Here is a 23,119-nt window from a genome sequence, read left to right on the forward strand (position 1 = left end):
AAGTGAGCGAGAGAGAAAAACAGCAAGAGTAAAGCTTCCGACTATATTTGGGAGGGGAAAAGCCCGCTAAATAGCATAATTGATATTTTTCCCTCTAACAGGGGAGAAACATACTAATGTTACCGTCCATAAATAATTGCCTGGGTGTTGTTAATAGCTCTAATTTTCCTTGCCCATTTGATGTACTGCAAGTTTAATATAGAGCACTTACTAATCCAATTAAAAGTGCACCTGGCCTGGAAGAGCTCTATAATTAGCAGAAGCATTTTTAGCTATTTCCACTGGAAAGGCGTGAAATCCTCTCCGCTGGGCTAATATGGGGGTCCAAGCATTCGTAGCTAATCGTCGCCTGGAATGTGAGCAGTTCCCGGGCAGGGGAAAGTTGAGAGACTTTTGTCTCCTCTTGGGAAATGAAAAGCCACAGGCCCAAGGTTGCCCTTCCTCCAATCGAACATCCGGCCCAGGATTGGGACCCTCAGTATCTGCTGGTGGCTTGCAAAAATGATTTGGTATGCCCAGCAGGAGAGGCCATTCAGGCCAAAATGTAGAGGCAAAAGTGGGTGTCAAGGTGACCCAAGAACACCAGGAAAAACATGAGCCAATCACTTGGGGAATTTTGAACTTTCTCAGAAAGTCTGGTTCTTTTATTTGAATAAGGTCAGCATAAAATAAATATTGATGTTGAATAATTGGGAGGCCATTTTGCCACTCTTTAAAAAGTCAAAAACAATAACACCCTAATGTTGCCACCATTATCACTACATAGATAATGTTTTCTTTTTTAATGTTACATTTCTCCTAGGGTTGCGTACTCTGCATATATAATGTTGTTAGTTTCTTACTTTTCCCTCCTCTCTGATTACTCATCTTACTGGTTGGTCGAACAATTTTGACAGCCCATCACTCTCATTTCATTGTAGGCTATGAAAGGAAAGTCTGGTTGCATGACACAAGCATAGTCAACAAATTTGCCATGCACGCCATTTGAAAGATCAATCTACTTTGTCCTATGGGAATTAGCTGAGAGCGGATCTAGAGACCCCTCTTTTAGAGGACGTGAAGAGTTTTTAGCTCTACTTTCTTTTCACTTTTTCTCAGATGAATTCTTCTTCTCATCATTCCCATTGAATTCTTCCCTTTCCATCCTGATTTTTTTTTTATCTAAATAAAGGTAAGAAAAAGCATTGCATTCAGAGTAAAGCTCATTTCCTCTTTGAAAGACTTCCAGGCATTCATATGGAACCTCGAATTCCTGAGTATAATTATCTTTTTAAAAATACTGCATCTAGTAGTATATCTTACAAATTGTACATTTTCTCTGAAGTTTGGGGCTTCACCACACTTGCTGCAGTAATTTGAGGACAGGAGAGCCAAAAGTGCAGCGTAATCCTATGAAGATTTAACTAGAAGTACTATGGAGTTCAAATGAGCCTAAAATTGCCGCCCACAGGCTGCATAACTTCCCTTATTAGATGATAATTTTTTTTTAAAGGTGCACGTTTTTAACAGATTCAGGTTCGCCTCCATTACAGTAGAAGTAAATCATAGAACCTTTATTTAAAGGGAGAAATCGTGATAATGGTGATTTGGTATCCGTGCTATTCGAGAATATTGTTCATCATTCTAATGAATGAACTGCGCCAGATCCGGCATGGAGCGCTATATCTAAACGAATAAAAATCTACACTTCTTGTAAGAGACTCCAGGCCTTGTATATCTTGGAGAACACTGCTGGAATTCCTGTTCGCCGAGTTACAACTCTGCATGCAGACCTGCCGGAGATTCCCCATCCACTCATTCCCCACCCCCCACCCCCTTCTCTCTCCCGAAGGGATCTACAGGGTAATAATGTTCCAATTACAAACGGCGACTCCAGCCAAACTCCCTTGTATGGAGCTCTTCACCAAGGTCGCCCCGCGCCTGGCACCGCTGCTGAAGTTCTCTGCGTTGCGATGAAGATATCATCATATTAAACGTAGGGCGGAGAAAGGCCCTGAGCTGGCGGGGGAACCGACCAAGAATCCCAGACCCGAAAACGCCCGGCCCTTTTGCCCACCCTGGGGTAGAAAGCGGGCGGCTGGATTCAAGGAGGCTGGAGTAGTCGTGGGGGAAGAAGGAAGCCACGAAAAACGTATTTTGCGGGAGAACAACGGCTCGGTCCGTAGCTGCTTCTATAAACCTCGATTACTTGGGAGAAAGTTCGTTAGGCGGGATCTGCCCTTCAGAATGATTAGGATCCAGGGCATTGTGGGAGACCGGCGGCTGCGATCCTAAGGCTGCGACTTAGAACCCACTCTCGGGCAATGACATTCCAAGGACGGGGAAGAGTAGAGAACAAGGGTTCCTACGCTTCCTAGATCGTGGTTCTCAGCCCAATCCTAAATGCCGAAATCCTGAAGTGAGCAATTCTTATTCTTCAGCAAGTATACAGCAAGCTTCAATCGCTCTTGAAGGTTAATAATCACTCAGCGGTTCTAGATTTTGCCCATAGACTAGCCCGCTAGTGACCTCAGCTTCAGTCCAGAAGCCATAGCTAGGATCCAACGAAATCCATTCTCAGTGGTTTCTTTCAAGGGCTGCCTTCCTGTAAACGCTTCCCTAAATATTAACCCCGCCAGATTCATCGCTCTTGACAGGCATTCTCGCCCTCTTATCAGAACGACCCACTCGAGCCAGCGAGGCTCCCTGCTGATAAAATGCCTCTTTTAACAGGAATCTAGATTCTCCGGGTTGCTCCAGGCCGGCTTGGTCCATCTCTTCTAGGCCTTTATGTCGCTTGGGTCGTTTCTCCTGTGCATCAAATCAGTTGTGGTTTGCAAACCATGGTGTATGGCTTGGTGGAATCTGCGAGCCCAAACTATAAATCATGATTTATTCATCAAGCATTCAACAATCCACGTTTTTAGATGGCGCTCTTGTCCTTAAGTATTTCTTGGTTGGCTACTGTAAGAACAGAACGCGGGTCAAGGTTGGCTTTTGGTCCGATTCCTCAGCGTTCCTTGCAGCTTTTCAGAGATGGAAGTCCTGTCCTAAGCTGAGTTCATTTTGTTTGTCCCTTTACTGAAATTCATGGGAAACAATATTTAGGATTGTGGCAGAAGCAACCAGCTCTACAGTTCGGGACTCTGCATTTTTTAAAGGAATGTTTTAGAAAGTAATTAACTCTTATCGTGGCTTGTGAGATCTGTGCAGTATTTGCTAAAAGTAATGCCTTCCTCGGCACTTGGGGTTCCTTGGTACCCCAAGAGCGAATGAACTCTTTTGGGGCTTAATTAAACGATCGAAGTAACTCTGCAATCGGATTTTTTCTTTCTCCAGAGAAATCCGTTGGAATAAATGGAAAGCAGCGCAGAAACTGGAACAGCTGACAATCCTTTCAGGATGTGTGAAATGCTGGGGGAAGGGGGAGGAGAAGCAGTGGCGGAGAATTGCACCTTAAAGTGCACTCGCTCAGGGCAGCAAACGCCAATCTGGATGTTGATTTTATTCAGCTACACAAGCGGAGTTTTAAATGAGTTAAGGTTCCACACTAGTCTTATGAGTTTGTGCTGCCCAGGCGCACACACAGCATCTATACAGATCAAGCGAGGAACTTAAGCCTCCTTGCTTAGAGCAGCCATCCAGGCAGTGAGATGTTACTGGAGTGGAACTAATAGCAAATTATAACCATTCACTTTCTAAAGCAGTGGGAGACAGTGAAATAATACTTCTCAGCCTCTCCGAACTGCAGTTCGTCGAAACACCCGGGAAATCAGGGTCTGTGCGTGTTTCTGTGCTAGTTTCAAGAACCCTGTTGGGAACGGAGAGAGAGAAAGGGCTAACCTATATGGGGTTCTGAGGTATCCAAAGTTTTGGTTGGACTTCTGATACTTCATAAGACTTTGAGACTGATATTGGACATAAACCTTAAAATTAAGTTTAGTATCGTGTCCACGCATATTTGGAAGCAAACTTCATTTATTCCGACAAGGTTTATTTTTGAGTAAACATGCATAGAACCGCTCCTCCTAAATTCTTGTACTTGTTTTGTTGGCCCTCAATCTGACTGGATCCAGTCTGTTAATAATTTACTGTTTTGTATTTCCCGTCAATCCATCATGGGGCAAGATGTTCATAGAATTAATAGTAGGCTTATGGGTGTGAAAGTTTTAACTGAAATATAGATAATTTATAAGGGTAAGAATTACAGGGAAATTTCCTTCTTCAATGAAGTTACTTACCTGGAAGTATCCTGTTGGACTTACCGGTGACTAGACACACAAAATTGTATGGCTCTTCAATTCGTTAGATTTAATAAAACTAGCTTTCAAAGAATGGGGTTTTAATTTAGGTTATCTGTTTAAATGTATCCATAAATGTATATCCAGGCTTCAAGATATCATGTAAACCCCAGAACACATGCAGTATTACATTGTTCAACTATTAACCCATAAATGCAACGGGGAAATCTAATATCTAAATAAAAGTTTGGGAAGATTTGGGAAAGGAGTGGGAATAATTAGGCTTTTAAAATGATGAAAAGCTTTAACTCCTTCAATTAATTCTACACAATAGTCTGAGAAATTCAAAGTGCTTTGAAAAAACTATTGTTGGATTCTGGCCTGTTTTCCAGATGCAGCTGATTTTCATGGGAACATTTATGATTGATCCTTCAATTCTAATCTTACTATTTGTCATAATTTCATTGAAATTAATCTTTTGTGGATGAAAACAATATAACGACAAGCTATGTTTCTTTTCCTTCTTCAACTTCGGTAAAGCATCTGTTATCTTTAAAGCCATTTTCCTCTCCATACTTCCAAACGCCATTTCAGCTTCCCTTCCAGGCATTCTGAATGCTTTAGAAAGTAAAACAAATTCCTTATGCCGCCTTATCCAAGTGAGCACATGTTAACAGTGGTGATCACAAACTCCTGTTAACACACTCACTTCTTTTCAGTGATGTCCAAGTGACATCCAAGAATCTCGATTTTTATATTACCCGTCCAAATAATATACTAAGATGCATTTTCACACACACAAAACACGCGCGCACACACATTGTCCTGACTGTCTTTTTTTTTTTTAAAAAAAAAACTTTTCCATACTTTAAATTCTTTTGCTCATGGAATTTTGTTTAGTCGTAAATGTCACATTGGCCGGAAAGGGTACCTCGTTTCTCAGATCTAATTTTTTTTTTCACTTTATTTTAATCTCAGCGCTGACTTTTCATTTCGAGGTAGAAATGAGCAGCCTTTCTGTTTTGTTTTTAAAAATCAATAATTCCAAAATGAATCATAAGTTGTTGAGGAAAGGGAGAGGGAAGAGAGCGCGTCAGCTCCGACCCCATTGTTTCCTTTATTTCAAAGAAGAGGGGGGGGGGAAACCTGAACGATTCTCATCCCTTTGATTGATTAAGGTCTTGAATAACTTGAAGCTTGAGAGTGACAGTTACTGAATAGACTATTGCCAAAAAAAAAGGACCGCTGTGGAAAGCCGGGCTGGCACTTCAGAGTGTAAAGGAGGCGAGTTTGCTGGCACTTACCAAGTTATAAATAAAAGGACATGCACAATGGTACCTTCTTTAAAGACAGACAGTCTTTACAACACTCCTGGCGTCATATCCTGCTGTGGTCACTTCAGCTCCTAGTCAGTCTTTTCTTTTCTTTCTCTCTCTCTCTCTCTCCCCCTCTCTTTTAAAAAAATCTTTTCCCTCTCTCTCTCTCTCTCTCTCTCCCAGCAGTTTAGTTTCAATGCTACAATAAATTCCCGGGAAGAAGCGCTTCTTAGCGAAGTTCGGCTTAATAAATACATACATGGTGTCTTGGGTTTGTATACCTCCACCCCACGCAAAATTGCATAAATGAATTCAAAGGGATGCCTCGATCTGTTCAGTCTTGAAAACAGGAACCTCTCTTGGGGAGAGACGGAGATGGCTGTTTTCACCATTGGCTTGTGCCCGTCCCCCGTCCGTCACCTTCCCCCACCCCCCACGCCCGGGAATTAAAAAAAAAAACCCTGATTAATTTTCCCCAATGCAACTGCAGCTTAGAAAAGTTTTGAGAGAAACGGGGAAGGGCATCGGGGTGGATTGGGGGGCGGGGGGGGCGAGGGGTCGGAGAAAATTTTGGTGGACGTCAGACACACGCCCAGGGGAATCTAGTCTGGAGTGTAGAAGACAAAGAAACCTCTCAGGAGAAACGGCGAAGTTTCTCTTTTAATTTCTCCAGGCTAACACGTACAGCTGCACATTTATAACCTCACAGCAAAGACCGAAAAGGTAGGGGTGGGGGGGGGCAGAGAAAGTTTCTGAATCCAAGCAATCCGGAGGCTGGCCAATTCCCTATTGTCATCTTCTCCCCGATGGCATTGTGCCAAGAGAAGTTGTAAAAAGACCCACCGACCGACGGATCGACGGAAAATTAAAAAAAATAAAAATAAAATAAAAATAGACCGGTTCTCCTCTCACCCTCCTACATCCACCCCCACCTCGCCCAACCATTTTTCTGCAAAGAAGAAAAAAGGGGGTAAAAGAAAGACACTTTATCAAGGAAAGAGAGGCAAGTCGCGGGTCACACTCCAAAGCCGGAGCTCTTCAATTGTCAGGATGAGAAGAGAAAGTTGGCGCTTTCGTCCAATCAGCTCCGGGCTTCTCCAGACGGGACAGTCTTCCGGCTGGCCAATCGCGACGCAGAGATCCTAAGGAAGCTTGGGGTGAAAGAACTAATAAATACTCCAGAGCTGAGTTTCCTTTCACTGCAAATCAAGAACAAGGAGAAATCATCCCCGCCGCCTGCCACTCAAGCCGGGCGAGATCAATGCGAGTTTGTCCTAGGGGAAAGGGCCGTCAGTTCGCAGTTTTCTCCAGCCAGCTGAAGCCGTTGCGAATCCCTCTTTTTCGGGCAAAACTTTTCCCTCCAGCTCTTCTCTCTTTCTCTGCCACATTTTCGCTCTAAGATATCTCTGACAGAGAGGAGAACAGAGCTTCCCTTCCCCCTTTTCCTTAAGTTGGACCCCCTCCTTTTCCTCCCCCCCTCACGTTTCAAATCCCGATCTCTATAGATTTTAAATTAAACCTCCCCCTCCCCTTATTCTATGCGGACTTGCTATCCACACTGACCTGCCTCCCCCCCACCCACCCCCAAAGCCCCTTCTCAATTCTTGGATACAATACGTTTAAGAAAGCCAAGGTGCCACTAAAATGACAACTCTGGGTGGAGCTGTCCCCAGGATGATGCGACCAGCTCCCGGACAGAATTATCCTCGCAGCGGTTTTCCGTTAGAAGGTAAGAACGGTGGAGCAGCAAGAGAGTTGGAGAAAGGGAACTTAAAATAAAGGGAGGGGGAGGCGTTTTTAATCCCTGTAGTCTTCGTTTGGGTGAGGGAGGCCGATGAAATGGGTTGTGGATCTGGAGTCTCCTTGCGTTTCTGGAACTAATTTGTTAGCGGAGTTGAAGAAGCAACTTCTCCGCACTTGGATCGAGCAAGGGCGAAGCGGGAAGCTCTCGGAATGAGCACCCTTGCCAATGGAAAAAAAAATCAAGGCCACTGCAGTTCAGGTGGCACACTTCCAAGGAAGCAAATCGGAGATAGGGATATAGGGATACACAGCAGCATTATTTTTTTTTTTTGAAAAAAACAACAACTACGTGCGCCAGATTTTACTCCCTTTCCCGGCTTCTCCCTGCAAACTTTAGTTTACTTGATTTGTATTTTTGGTAGGAACGGAAAAGGGAGAGAAAGAATGCCGCTGGAGAAGGTAGAAATCAGATGCACTCCAACAGTCAATTTCTCTCCCCCCACCCCACCCCCCACATTAAATGCCATTGAAAATAGTGGGTTAAAGTTGCCACCTCCGTACCTCGCAGGTGAAGGAGCCAAGAAACTTCGTAGCCATTTTGAAACGGCGTTGTTACATTTCTAAATCAGATAGGGATTAAAAATAAAGTTCTTTAGGTAGAAAAGAGTTCGTAGCGCCAGGTCTTCTCTTTAGTTCTTTAGAATATCTAGTTTCCTCTGGATAATAAGAAAGCCTTGCTTCTAACAAGAATTAGCAGACCTATTTAATTATTTCTAGTGCTTTATAGAAGCAATGATTAATTTTTCTTACCAAACAATTTCCTTTGAAAGCATACTATTTCAGTTCAGCTTCTAATTTCCCCACTTCCCTCTTTTGTCAAAATTTTAAAAATTTCTGTCCAATGTCTTTCTTTGTGTAAACAGACCCACCCCCCACCTAGAATAATAAAGGGATCTGCCCAAACTCAAACGCAATTTTTTACATTTCCGATTCGCAGAGGCATCGTCTGCGTTTCCTTTCCATTTCTTTTGACTCGTAGAAAAGTTTAGTTGTATAGTGCTTTTGCCCTGTTTATTAATACAGGTGAAACGTCTTCTCCTTCTCTGGGTAGTCACGTAGTGTGTACATTTGAAGTCATTAACTGGCACGAGAGTCAGGAAAGTGGCAAATCTTTAGCCAGCTGGTGCACGAGGTGGCAAAGCAAACAGTGAGCAATACTATGCAAATTGCTTTGGTAGAAAATGGACGTGTATCTAATAAGCAAAGGGATAGGTGCACAGAGATGGCAAATTATTTTTTAAAATCTGTTTTTTTCCGAGTCAGTCTTCAACTTCACTGTATCAGATGAATGCAGTATTGTATTCTTATCACAGATCTGTCTAGTAAGTAGAACAATATCCTTTTCTAAACAATTCTAGCTATATTTTAAAATCCAAATAGAACCTAAATTAAAATTTTAATGTCCCTTAAAAAATAATAGTGGATTGAAATGAGATTCAGCTATGATTAGAGCAGACCAAGCAAGTAAAATCCTTTAGTATAGTTAGTATTGACTTCAAACCATTTATTTCAACAGGTCTTTTTCTCTGAATAGAACCATTTATATACTGAAAAGTATTGTACCTTGACCCTACAATTCACAAATACCTACAGAATTTTAGTGGGTTTTTTTTTTTTTTTTTGGAGATATAGAAGACAGGCATGGTCCAAAGTAATACACTTAGAGATTTAATTGCAGACAACTACAAGTTGCTACTTATCACAGAAGTAGCTTTCTATGCTGTCACCAATTTCCCACTGTTTTAATTTAGAAATTCTCTCCTGTCTTTTTTGTTTGTTTGTTTGCTTGTTTGTTTTCAGAGTTGGGGAGAGAATTCTTTCATTAGGTTGCTTTTATGGTACAGTGCAAATTCATATTGAATATAGCAGCCTGAAATTTTTACTTGATCTGTCTAGAAGATGAAAGGATTTATTCAATATGAACTTTAAACGGACTCATTTTGAAAGAAGGTTCTTTAAGGTCAGAAACTAAATGGGCTGTCTGCTTTCTACTAAGAGTACGAATTGGCTTATTCAATAGCCTTAGTTGAAGTAAATCATCTGGTTTAGCTAATTATGAATATGTGACTGTCATGTTCCAGGAAAAGTATTTTGGATTTGAGTTTCAGGATAATATTAGCTCCCATCATATGGTGAAGTCAAGGTCTACTGCTAGTCTCTTATGCTTGCCTCTTATGCCTGTCCTGTGCATTGTCCCTTTCTCTGAGATTTGGCAGGAAGGACATCTAGATGTACTTGGCTCATTCCCAAACAAGTACTTTTTTTTTATGTTCCCTCCATCCAGTGTCCACTCCTCTGGGCCAAGGCCGAGTCAATCAGCTCGGAGGTGTTTTTATCAATGGCAGGCCCCTACCCAACCATATTCGCCACAAGATCGTGGAGATGGCCCATCATGGCATCCGGCCATGCGTCATCTCCCGCCAGCTCCGAGTGTCTCATGGCTGTGTCTCCAAGATTCTCTGCAGGTACCAGGAGACAGGCTCCATAAGGCCGGGGGCCATTGGGGGCAGCAAACCCAAGGTGAGTATCTCAGATGACAGTCAGGTGATGGGTAAAGATCCTCTAAAATTGCAGTTTCACCTTACTTGAGAACAAGGTTAGCTTGGCTCAGTTAGCATAAAGGACAATGTTTCTTGCAGAGTATACAGTTAGGCTGGCACTTTTGGAGAAAGTCTACCACCTTTATCTCAGCTTCTCTTCTAGCTTTCTTTATTGTGGTTGTCTCAGACTTTCTCTTGGGAGGTTTATATGGGTAATTTGAAATCCCATAGACCCTTTCTCCTGGTAGTCTTACTTATTAACTGTTTTACATATCTTTGTCCTAAAATAGCCCCCCGCCCCCCCCCAAATGGGCAAGAAGATATGGGAGAAAAAAACTCCTTGAAGTATTTTGCTATGAGGTCCAATCAGGTTATAAGTTGTAGACAGTGGTCAGAAGGGTCCCTTGACCAGGTTGGAAATGTACTGGCAAAATATACCAGACATACCAGTCTCTAGCATGATATGTCCAATCTATGAGGACAAAGCTTTTGGTTAGCAGGGCATTATGAGCATAGAGTGGGAGTAACAATTTGGATAACACAGTGGCAGTTCTTTTTTGTTGATTCAGCTAGGGAAGGATAATTTTCATGAGGAGAACTCTATGGTGAACCCCCAGACTGGGTTTCCATTTTAGTTTGGGTTTCAGGTGAGCCAGCTGTTTTGGCTTGTTCAGTGTTCACTGTGCCACTGAAAACTGGATTAGTTTGGCATAACTGTAGGTAAGTGTATTGTGCAAACTTAGTCTGTATGGATTTAGTCCTGTCCTCACATAATTGTGGAAAGAGGCTTAAACCAAACAGATCTGCAGAGCAGAGTTACTCAACAATGCAGCTTGTCCTCCAACCACCTCCACACATGGTGGAGAGCTTGCATGCACCTTCTGAAGCCAACAAAGCTGACTTTTATCTCTGCCGATTGTTTAGACTTTCTTCCCCAACCTTGAAGAGGACCCCATAATACAGAGTTTCCTTTGCCTAGCTGGACTTGTACCCCGGGGGAGGGGAGGGATATCTCCTTCCTAGCCTTAAAGCTCCTTGGCTTACTGGTTGCTGTGCAAAATGACCCTTTCTTTTAACTTCTTTCACTTGTAGAGCTGTTCAGAGAATTTGTGTAGCTCACCCAACCCTAAATTAGGAGACTTAGGTGAGCCTGGTATGTTTCCCACAATCAGTTGGCCACTAACCCTACTGGAATGTTTCTGAGAAGCAGCATGGAAATTAGATTCCAGAGAAGCCCAAAATTTCCCTTTCCTTTCAGGGCACTTGTGGATTCTCAAGGCAATGAGGTCTGTTTCTGCTACAGTGACCTCAACCAAAACCACCACCCAGACATCCAGCAAAGAATGCAATCCTAAAATCATTACTTAACACTAGCAACAGCTTGACAGTGAGTGTGCAAGCAAAATGCGACTAATAAGTAGGGTTGAGCCAAAGTGAAACTATACTTTCAGCTTTTCTTTTTCTGTAATCCAGTTTTCACTAAACTGCTGCAATTCCATCTTGATTCTAAAGAGATTTGGGGTTGGGGGGAATATAAATACCAATTGAAATGAGTGTTTTACTTTGTAGTTACTGGCTTTGGAGTGAAATGTTTATGACGTGAAGATGTATATATTTTGTAACATTTATATATTTATACATTTAGAATGTTAACAAAATGACCATCCAAATTATGAAGTATATTTCGACTATGGCAGATTTTTTCTTTAAAAATACGTTTCATCTTTTAATAAGGATATATTACACTATTTACAAGTTACATATACATACATACATACATACATACATACATACATACATACATACATTCTTTCTCCTCCCCTCAGATTTCTCTTTAAAGAGAATGATGATTTGAAATCTAAGTGCTAATATAGGTACTGAATATCACTCTGTGGTCCTATAAAAGTGAAAGTTGAAACTTATTTTGTTTATTTCATTTTCAACAGAGGAGTTCTATCATTTATGTTAAATAATATTTTGCATGATTTACGTGAACACAGAAAAATGCAGCCTCTGCTTTCCCTTTTCTGGGAAAAAAAATCCACGATTGCTTTTGTTCAGTGAAAGTTTTATTTCACTTTCAAAACTCTTTTTTAGAACATTTTGTCTGTCATTAATGAAATGGGATTTTTCTCCGTGTTGATTTTTCTTTACCTCTTCTTTGAATATTTTAATTACATGACCCTTTGGTTCTGCATTCGATCTTTGTTGCTTTAAGAGAAACGTTTAATTTTAATGGATATTTTGGGGTGGGTGGGACTGAATGCCTGCTTATTTTCCTTTGATCTCTTTTGTGAGAATAAACCACACATTTCTTTCTTCTTTTTTTAAGTATAGTTATCGATTCTTAATTTGTCCGTCCCCGCATTAACGACTGCTGTTTTCATCCTTACGGAGGTCTTGCTAATTTTAAACGGTCTGCCATGAATCATATCATATTCTTGACTTCGCTGCTTTAGATCAGGCAGACGTCCCAAGCTCCACTTTCAAAACAGATGGCACGAAGTCTTGTCCAGATAGGGGTCCTAGTTGTTGCTCTGTTTTTCTCTGCACCGCCGAGCCTCGCCTTTTTGCTATATCCCTTTTCTCCGTCGTCTCTTTCTTCTCGCCCCTTCCCTCCTTTCCCCCCTTCTTTTATCGTGCTCCCCTCCCTGTCCCCCAAGAATACAAACCTTGTTTCCTTTCTGGATTGTTTTTATTAAAGCAGGTGACGACGCCGGATGTTGAGAAGAAGATCGAGGAGTACAAACGGGAGAACGCAGGCATGTTTAGCTGGGAGATCCGGGACAAATTGCTGAAGGACGGCGTGTGCGACAGAAACACCGTGCCTTCAGGTAAGTCGCCGGGGAAAGCTACCATAGTTCAGACGGTAGCTCTGGAGTTCTGCATCCTACCTGTCCTTCCCCAGCTCCAACGGAATCCTTGACAAGTCCTTTATCGATCCAAAAAGTCTGGATATGAATGGAAGCTTGATGCTTGCTTTAGTCTTACCCTTGCACGAAGGGGATATACTTGGGAGGCACCCTGTTTAGAAGTCAGTCGCTTGGGAAAAGAAGGTCCCATGTCTAAGTGGGACCGCAGTCTCTCTCTCTCTCTCTCTCCCCCCCCACCGCGCGGGGCTCACCAGACCAGGCTTAACTGGGGATGCCCTGGCCGGTTTCCGCAGGTCAGAAGGGAGCTCCTGAGGGGTGGGGTGGGGGGAGGTCGGTTGGCCTTGAAGTGGAGGGTCGCGAAAGAACGGTGAGGTTTGGGAAGTCGCACTTTCCCAAATTCATTCAACGCTGCGGTGGGCTCTTCCCGATTTCAAGCCCAGGGGATGCGGTGGGGGGGGGAGGGAAGCTACATTATCGACGGTGCTGCATGTCCCCCTCCCTTCCCCCCGCCATCGGGGAACGAATGCGGAAGGCCAGGCTTTATTTTAGAGGTAGCAGATGAAAGGGAAGAGCGAAAAGACGGTGCGGTCCTGACTAGACCGTGCAGACTGGGTTCGGGTGCTGGAGCACAGGAGGGCTCACGAGCTTCGCTTCCTGGGCATATCTTCTCTATCCAAGTCATACATTCGCGTGGTCCAGTTAACCACCATGTGGCCACTTTTTTTTTTTTTCTTTTCGCGGCAGGAGGCTTGTTTTTACTTAACATCCGATAATGCGAAGCTTTCGTTCCTTCTCTTCCTTTCCTCGAAGGCCGGGGGCAGGGTTGGATGACAGACCCGCAGTTAGTGCGTGCGCAGCTCCGCGCAAGAAGGTTTTTGCTTTCACTTATAGTTCCATATCAGACACAAACATTTTACCTTGGCGTTAGGCAAGATCCCTTCTGGATCGTCATCTCCGGAGCGCTGTTGTGGTCCCAGTCAGTTTGATAGAAGAATTTCCAATCTACACTAACTACCAGTTATTAGAAGAAAATGGAGAGGGAAAGAGGGAGAAGCCAAAAGGAAAAAAAAAAAAAAAAACAAAGCGGGAGGGGCTGTTTGGTGATGGCATCTCAGTCCTTGAAAAGAAACCAGGAGATCTACTGGTACAATATATCAGAAAAAGAAACGGTTATCCCCTCTTCATTATCATCTCTTTCTAGGAGGGGGGGTATATAAAGGCTATCTAGAGATATTCCCCTCTCAAAAGGAATACCGTCTTGTAGAAACAATTATGCTTTACGTTTTTTGAAGTTTAGGGCAAATCTTTTCAAGGCGGTTTTCTTTTTTTGCGCGGCATTAAAGACTTTGATTCTTACAAGGGTCCAAAATCATGTACTGTGTACTACAAGGAATACGCTTAAAATATAGGTAGGACAATTTTTCTAAGAGCGATAAGTAGGGACCTTACTTGGTGCAGTGATTAAGACTCCAGGCTAGAAAATCAGGAGACCGTGAGTTCTAATCCCGCTTTAGCCACAAAGCCAGATGGATGACCTTGGGCCAGTCACTCTTTCTCAACCTTACGAAGCAGGCAATGGCAAACCACTTCCAAAAACTTGCCAAGAAAACCGCAGGGATTGCTAGTTCCAGGCAGTTGGAGAAATCACTCAACTGAAATCCCCCAAAAAGGTTAGCTATGTGCGGGTAAAGTGCAGGTAAGATCACAGGCTTAGGTGTCGCTCCGGTTCTGCAGCCTGGAAGACGACTCTGCCGTCTGAAATGGCTTCGAAGGAATCGCGTGTCCCTCGAGCTGCTGCTCCGCTAATTTAAGAACAAACTTCTTCAAGTCTGCAAAACTGCGCTGCTTACTTCAATAACTTTAGGAACAAGCGTGCCAGCCAATCTTTGCTTTTTGCTAACTTGGGTTCTTTGCTAACTTTTTCTTCTTGGGTTCGTGTTCTTTTTAAAGAAAAACAAGCTTTTAGTACCTGTTGTTGTTCAAGTGCCGACGTTTAGGGTCGACGTGACTCCCCCCCCGTCCCGGTCGTGGGCAATCCGCCCACTTCTCCAATGCATAGATTTTCCTTTCCATAGCTGCGTTCCCGTGACTCACTTACTTCTACGGAACTTATCCATGGGTTTTCGATTAACACAATTTTTCGTGATTGGCTCTACAGGTTAAAATCATAAATTAGCCCCATGGGTTGTAGTCGTAAAATACATCAAGGTCAAACTTCGCAGCTCGGACCCGCATTCATTCATACGACCCGTGTAACCGAGTCGCTTGAAAGCATCGCCCGTTGCGTTGGGCACAACGTGTCAAGGGAACTTAGAGCTGTACAAATTCAACTCCCCTGGTTGTTTTAGGGTTCAAGGTTTTGTGGCGAGTCAGAGGCTACTTTGATCCAATAACTAGCCGAAGACGATCTTTTGCAAACGAAACCAGCGTGTGAGCTCCCCCTCGAGTTATTAGAAATGGGGGGCGTGGGGCGGCGTGGGGGAACCAATGATAAAAGATCGGGAAACTGCAATCAGAGGACTCCGCACAACACCCCCCCCCCCATTTCGTAAGCCGTTATTTCCAAGCGTCTTCCCAGTTCTCTAGCATGTGCCCAAGGGGGACTCAGAGCCCAGCCCGGTTTCTCCCGGTTCCCCGCTTCACGCCTCTCTTTCCTCTTTCTTTCTCAAGTGAGCTCCATCAGCCGCATTTTGAGAAGCAAATTTGGGAAAGGAGAAGAAGAAGAAGGGGAGCTGGAGCGTAAGGAAGCGGAAGAGAACGAGAAAAAAGCCAAACATAGCATCGACGGCATCCTCAGCGAAAGAGGTAAAGACGGTCACTTTCCCCGGGCTTGGTGGGGCAGGAGGGGGGGGGGAGGGCGATTGCCTTGCAGAAAAGCGGGGCCAGACCGAGGAGGGCCGTAGCTTGACTCCCAGGGCAGGGGGAAAGGGAAGTTGTGCTGTATGGTGAGAGAGGTCGCTGGATTACTTAAATGGTGGTGGTGGCAGTTGTTGCAGGTGGGCGCATCTGAGTGTATTTTCCTTTTTCCTTTTGCGTCGGAACGGTAGGGGAAACTATTAGAGCTGAATGAAATGGAAAGACATGATTTCGGGGACCAGACCCAGGAAACTCCGTGACTTTCTGGGGACCCATAGGATGTGGGTTGCAAAAATACCTCTCGGAGGTGAAGATTTTAGGAGGGGTATTCACTCAACTTGCAAAGCTTTTCAGAGGTGGTGAAAAGTGGAGCATTGGAAAAGCATGGTTGCATTTGTCTGCCTCTCTGCTTTCTTCTGTGTCAATGGTAGATGTCAGTCTTAAGGATCAAAACGAAGAGGACTTACATTGCAGCAACACTATCACTAAGAATTTAGTGGCACTTCAAAAATGATTATGTCCTGGACCAGGGTTCACTTAGTTGTGCAATTCAGCTCTCCAGACCGAGGGAGAGAAATCTGGAGAAATGGACAGTGCCTAAATCTTCATTTCAGTTGGTGTTAGATAGATTTTAGTCCTAGTTAAGTTTTATCCTGCCCCTTGATTTCTATAGGAAATTCTAAAATTATTCTAGAAACTAGAAGAAACACACTCGGAAACGAAAGCCTTACTTAAATATTCTTGGTTTTGTGGATTCAAAGTCAATGTCTTTTGGTGCCATAATTAAGCAGACAAAGATTCTCTTAACATAGATAGTGAGCATAGGTTTTCTTAGAATGGATGGAAGCCTTTCCATCCATTCTAGGAGTTGAGGGTAGAAAGAAAGAAGCATCTTAACAATAGTCAACAACATTTGAACTGTTGTCCGATGATTTTAAGAAGTCCTTTTTCATCACGTGGCTTAATTTGTAGATGACATGGCTGAGACTATGTCCATTGTTTAAGGTAAAATTCAAAGTTCACTGATCTTTTCCTTTATTCAGGTTCACTTTCTGAGTCTAGAATCCAGGAAGGATGTCCTGTTAAATGCAATGAAATTTATTGGGAGGCAGCCAATAAATTGACTCAGTTGTTCAGATGGGCTGCTATAGAACTCAAATCAATTCAAATAAAATCAATCCATTCATGAAATGTTACTTTACTGCTGTTGAACAAGTTCCAGGCAAAATATATATAATGCAGTTTATTAATTATGCCTGCTTCTCTGTAAATATGTGTCAGCATAATCAGTGGAAGCTAACTTGGAGCTACTTAATTTTTCTAGATGTAACAATAGACATGCTGTTATTATATTCCTATTCAAGATTCCCCATCCTAGCAAGTAAAGGTTGCTGTAATTTTAACGTCTATTTCTGGGGATAAGCCTCTTCCCACATAATCAAACATAGCAATATTTATATAACACACATTCCTGGCATTGACTAAACTGATTTCTGGATTCTTACAATACACTCAACAATAAACGGACCAAATGAGTGGGATTGGTACACTAGCCTGCCTCTCTTTCCTAAATATCTAAACTAGATTATCCGCCATCAAGTTTAGCATGGTCTTGTATTTATGCGACTGCTGAGCTTTGCCCTGTGTGACTGGCAAGTTAGTGAATGCAGCCACTCAGTTTTCTTTCTGAGCAATTATAGCTTTGGAAATCTCACAAGCTGAAGCAGTTTTGTACTTCATTTCTTAAGAGAAGGAACTTCCTTGGTAACAGTCTGATCTGAAAGGCAGGGTATTTTCAATATGCATGGTGAAAAATGTGGGATGAAAGTAATAATTCCATGTTGTCTAAAAATCATGGTAGAAATATTGAATTACTTGCATTTACTGTATAAAAAAAATGGCTTGCAGTCTTACTGGCTCATACTTGAAGTGGGAAGTGTCCTGAAGTTTGATAGAAAATGTTGCTTTAGGGGGAAGATAAATACCTGCAAGAGAATAAGGATGCAGTTCTGCCTTTTCTCTTTCTCCCTTTTTGCAACTTTCAGATCTCACAGTATACAATTGTTGTTTGTGAACACTTTGCAATCTGGAGGAAAAATTGCTTCTAATGCTGGACAAAGCGGGGCGGGTGGATGGGGGAAGAGGAAGGTTCCTTGTCTGAATTCTTTGTGAAAAGCTAGTTGCTCAATCGTGTGGCTGGATCTGTTGAGACCCATCCCTCTATGTCCTTAAATCAGGGCAGTATTTGAGGTTAGTCAAGCTGAAGTCATTAAATAAAAAGGGGCCTGGCTAGGAAGGGAGGAGGAAAATCCTTGGGAGAAGGTCGTGATCCTGCCTTTTTCCCGAAGGGCTTCAAGTCAAAGATGCTGTCAGTGGTGGCCTATTTGAGAAGCTGCATTGACTACAACTTCAGTGGAAGTTTTTTTAAGTGAATGTGTTCACTTTGAAATACACCTCAAGTGCAGAGCAAGACTTCTCTGTCCCAACCAATTTTGATGTCTTTCTGATAAACATTCTAATTTTTCACAATATCTTCGCAAAAATTGAAACTTGAGAGCGAAATGTTAGCTGTACAGTATAGACTCTAGGCAGTGGCCTGATTAATACATCCCTTCTATTTCTAAGGTAATTTGCTTCTATGTATGGGTTGGTTTGTAATGTTCAGAAACATGAGAAACATTTACAGAGTGCATAGATTAAGAAATAGCCCAGGATTCTGAAGATATTGACTGCATTCTCTATGCATGTTTGTTTCAAGATCCAGCAACAAACAGACTTTTCAAATTAAAATAAAATTTAGTTTTATTTGGAAGTAATGTTGACCAACTTAACTGCACAGAAATGTCTTCTGGATCAAATATGATAGGTTTAATTTCTACACATTTGTGCATGAGTTTGTTTTCAAGTGTCCCTCTTTTATTTACTGGCTAAATGAAGAGGAGGATATCCAGTTTACTTCTGTCCATATCGTTTCCTTTTGTTGATATTATAAGTAGTAGATTTTTAAGAACTTGTTGACTGGGTTGGCAGTCTGGCTACAGCCAATGTTCTGTGCGACTTGTTGTCTGGGGTTCTCTGACAGTCCTCCTCTAAAGTTTGCCCTTCACATCTACCATAGGCCCTGGAGAACAGGAGACAAAAGTACCAAATGAGCTGGTCAAACATTTGTACAACTTTTCCAGCTTTTACAAAGAAAGTCTTCTATACACAATCTACACTTGGAGATGAACTTGGAAAACAAAGAGGGGAGAGTCCATTGAAACTCACACTTTAGCTCTGGCCAGACAAAGGTTCAGCTAGCAGCAGCTTGATATGGACAAAAGAAGGCACCCTTTTTATAATTCAAGGAGAAAAGAAGAGAAAACAGTCTTCACAATAGGGCCCAGAAAAGACATTATGGGCTTGCAATGAGGGATGAATTATTCAATGAGTCCCAATGGCTGATGCTCTGAGGAGTTTTATGGACTCTCCACCGTGGAAAAAGTGGCTATTTTCACCTACAAAATGTTTCTAGCCTTTCTAGATGGCTAGAGATGCCGACAGCCATTCAGGATAGACAACTGAAACCATTCTTCAGGACTATAGTATCCCTTTGCATTGTAAAAGCCAAAAGGAAAGAAGGGGAGGAGGGAGGACAAACACCCTCAAGACTATTAGAGATTTAAGAACTGCATCTTCACAGAGGCTCAATGTATATGAAAGAAAAAAGAAAGAGCACAAACTTGCACAGAAGAAAATTATGCCAGCACATTTCTGTTTTTTGTTTGTTTGTTTTGATTTGGCAAATAACAGAATGTTGTGTCATGTATTTATGCAAGTTATGTATATCATTTGCTTTATTATTACAGACCAAAGAGATTTTTTTAGTTTTGTCTCCTACTTTTGTACAGTTGTGGTCACTGCTTAGCCAACTTTTTTTGCATGAAAGTCAATCACTACTTAGTATATCTTAATAATGGGAAAAATGTGCTGAATGAGGACTGGATTAAGAAAGAAATGATTAACGTTAATTGACAATGTACATTTTTAAAATGGCCTCTAATATTGATTCCTTGGTTATAGTTCATAAGCATCTTAAATGGAAGGACCTGTATTTATTTATTTTTCTCAGTCTCTCAGGTTTGAACACACACATGTGAGAATTCATTTCATTGATTTTAAATTAAATTTCTCCAACTTTTAGCTGTTTGCGTAAAATCTTAAGAATAATGGAAATAATTTGTATCCCCATCTTTTCCTCTACTCCATTGCTGTTTTCATTTCCTTCAATTTATTTATTTCAAAATATTTTCTTTTAGCATTTCATGATGCTCAATCCTAAAACTGAGGCGCTTCAAGCTGCAAACAATTTTTGTTTTGAATTAACTTTAATTGTAAACATAAGAGAGTTTGTTTCTATTTGTTTTGCCAATATGGGCAGAATAAATGGAAATTCTTGTTAGTGCAAAACTGAAAATGCAAGTTTTTTTCCCTTTTGTTTGCTTCTGCTTGAAGGGTAATTTTAGCATCTATTTTAATTGTGACCACAATTACTAACAATGATAAAAATAGCAACCCAGGTTTATTAGTAGTATAAAATATTTTTGAGTACTTAAAAGAACTGATATTAATGAATTTGAATATCATGCTCCAGGTGGTTTTTAAAATAATTTTACTGCATGTGCTTTTTCTGGAATACCAGTGAAATAGAAATTGCATCCAAGTACCTGACTGAATAGCAGTTTATTATTACTTTGAAAAAGCTGTGTTAATTTGCTTCATTAAGTCAATTATTAGTTTTTATTTATTATTAATATAAATTCCATATATATCAACTTGAGTTTTTCAAGGAAATTGTATGGAAAATATATGCTAAACAAATTGCAATAAAAGCTCCTACATGCATTTTGAAAATAACTCACATGAAATACAAATATAGACAAGAGAATTTTCTTTAAAATATACAAATTTCAGCCTTCAACGTCAGCAGAATGGCTCTGGATATCTATGATAGTTAAGATGGACACAGGCCGGTTTTTTTTTTGTGTGTGCTATATTTGCTATATTTGCTATAAAGTGTTGCATACTACACTGGTACTATTACACAATAATATTTCTTATGGGGAAAATACTGTTGACAATTTTTTAGAAATGCAAACATATGAGTAATTTCAAAGATTAAATAAGCATATCTAGCCACTTCTGAGAAGGCATGTGTGTTTTAGTAGCTGGCATTTTGGAATTAGATTAATAAGGTTACCTCAGAATTGATTTCCGATTTACTACTTTATTTATACAAATAAAATGACATCCAACATGAATTTCTTTTTTCTTGGAGAAATGACAGAATTCAAAGAAAACTTTTATTCAGTAAATAACACCTGTATGAAATAGCTAATCTACTGAAATAACTTTGTAGACATTGAAATTAAGGGAGATGGTTTGTAGTTCTTCTTATGATGTATTATAATATGATTGTACCATGTTGTATTCAGACTTCTTTTTCATAGTGACCCAGTTACAGAAAAGTTAATCTCTTTTCAAGTGTTGAAAAGACAAAACTTCTAATGAACATCCTGCAGGGGGGAAAAATTCTGAATTTCCTTTTAAGTTAGTATTATTGGTAGCAGTTTTATTATTGCTTATAATATCTAAGCACAGTGGAAACATAATTAAACAATAAGTTCTGTAATATTATAATTACTTATAATATTCTGTTATAATACATAACAGAAATAAGGAGCTTGAACTCAAAGGACTCTGACACATGCCATTAATTAATATTAATCTCTACACAATCAAAGGAACACGTGTTTGTTTTAAAGCACCTAGGAAAGAGAAATGTTGTTAGTGCTTTTTAGAACTTTAAATGATCTGAGTCCATGCAAACCCATGGAAAGAGTTCCAGAATACTGGAGTGAGGGAGAAGAAACCTTTAAACATGACTATTATGGTAGGTGGTAGAACGAATGATCTTCCTTTAATAGGAAGCGCAGAATCATATAAATCACCAACCAGACTTTCAAAAAACTGGGTATGTCCGCATCATTGATTGCACTAGCATCATTATTGAATTCTCAAACAGTACAGCAATTGGGAATATAAAGAAGTAGGGGCAACCAAAAATAATAATAATAATATAAACCACAGGATAATTCTGGACAGAAATCAAGGGACAGAATGAGGTTGTAGGTAACCTGGTCAACAGGCTGCTCCAAGAATCCAAGCATGACACAACCAGAGCATCAGCTAAGTATTTGGCAGTCTCAGTAATGAGGAATTGACAGATTCTGTGAACGTTACATTAAATGGATGAGCAGATGGCAACAATTTCATCAGTTCTCATTCAGTTCAATGAAAGAAAATTGGTTTTTGTAATTTCTTGCCAAGAAGGACTTCAGTGCAATTCTTCTGGATAGAATGTGTTGTTCTTACACTTGTTTAGTTATATGGTGACCACGAGTCACTATATAACGAGTATATATGGTGTACGAGTATATATGTCGCATGTTACATTATCCAATCTTTTTCATTTTGTTTTACTAACTCCCTAACTTCCATACTTCATGAAATCTGCCCATTTGAGTTTTTCAGACTGGAAAGTGTATGCAGCCAGGGAGATTTAAGAGTAATGGAGAGATGTATGAGAGAAAAAAACAGCAGGAATAACATATACCACTCTATTACAGTAAACAAAGAATAAAAATGCCAGGAAGAGAAATTTTGGGAAAAAGTTCTTATTCTCAGAATGCTTAAGAGAAAAGTTCTATGGTGATAAAGAGGAGAGGGAATTCTATAAAATTGGCCTTATAATCAATAATGTTTTTTCTCCTGGTTTTCTTTGATACTTTCAATCAGAAATGAGCAGGCTGGTATAAAGGAAGACACTCTTTTAATAAGGCATTTCTCAACTTGATGTACTCCAGATGTTTTGGACTAGAACTTTCATTATTCCCGACAGCTTGGCCTTTAACAGATCAGCTACAGCTAAAATGAAAATGATCAGACATCTCAAAAAGAGATTACTGGCCATCTTATACTACATACAATTTGTCTACTGATGTAAGAATAAGTTATGTTGAACTCACTCTAAGATGAGTGAATAAACTAAGGCTGTTTTGAGACAGATTTCTATTTGCTTCTGCATTAGAAATGCCATGTATTGTTCCCAGATAATTTCATTTATGAGTTTCGAAGGATGCAATGACAATGTTGCCTATGAATGCAGATTGTGTTGCGTTTTCATGACCAATCAAAAGCTTACTCAGAACTTTTTGGAGTTCTATTCTCTATATTTGTTTTTCAAAGAAAAACAATAATCTGGTACTTGGTGTTCTTTGGAATATTATATTACTTGTTTCTATATTTAAGAATGTCTTTCTTCCAAGAGAACTGCATCGTTTCATATGCCAATCACTAAAATTAGATTTAAGTTTCCTTAAAAGAATGTTATTTATTATGAATGCTGTGACTGGGATTATTATTTATGCTGCATTTGTTTTTCTGCTTTGTTTAAGGGTATACTTTGTTTG

The 23,119-nt window shown here is 40.8% G+C and overlaps 1 protein-coding gene across 4 annotated transcripts in view; it reads left to right on the forward strand.

Annotated features, from left to right (window-relative positions):
• Positions 1 to 7,180: 7,180 nt before the first annotated feature.
• The window catches only part of PAX3 (paired box 3), a 93,935-nt gene continuing 77,996 nt past the window's right edge, over positions 7,181 to 23,119 (forward strand). For 3 of the 4 annotated variants that reach the window (XM_070944937.1, XM_070944934.1, XM_070944936.1), the window contains exons 1-4: positions 7,181 to 7,265; positions 9,624 to 9,859; positions 12,584 to 12,713; positions 15,423 to 15,557. In XM_070944937.1, the coding sequence (XP_070801038.1) occupies positions 7,181 to 7,265; positions 9,624 to 9,859; positions 12,584 to 12,713; positions 15,423 to 15,557 (586 nt within the window). The remainder of the gene's footprint in view (positions 7,266 to 9,623; positions 9,860 to 12,583; positions 12,714 to 15,422; positions 15,558 to 23,119) is intronic. The other variant, XM_070944935.1, reaches the window with a different exon arrangement.

The sequence above is a fragment of the Pituophis catenifer genome, unplaced genomic scaffold (assembly GCF_029215685.1).
Source record: "Pituophis catenifer annectens isolate HBS135680 unplaced genomic scaffold, rPitCat1.0.hap2 SCAF_6, whole genome shotgun sequence".
Lineage (NCBI taxonomy): Eukaryota > Metazoa > Chordata > Lepidosauria > Squamata > Colubridae > Pituophis > Pituophis catenifer.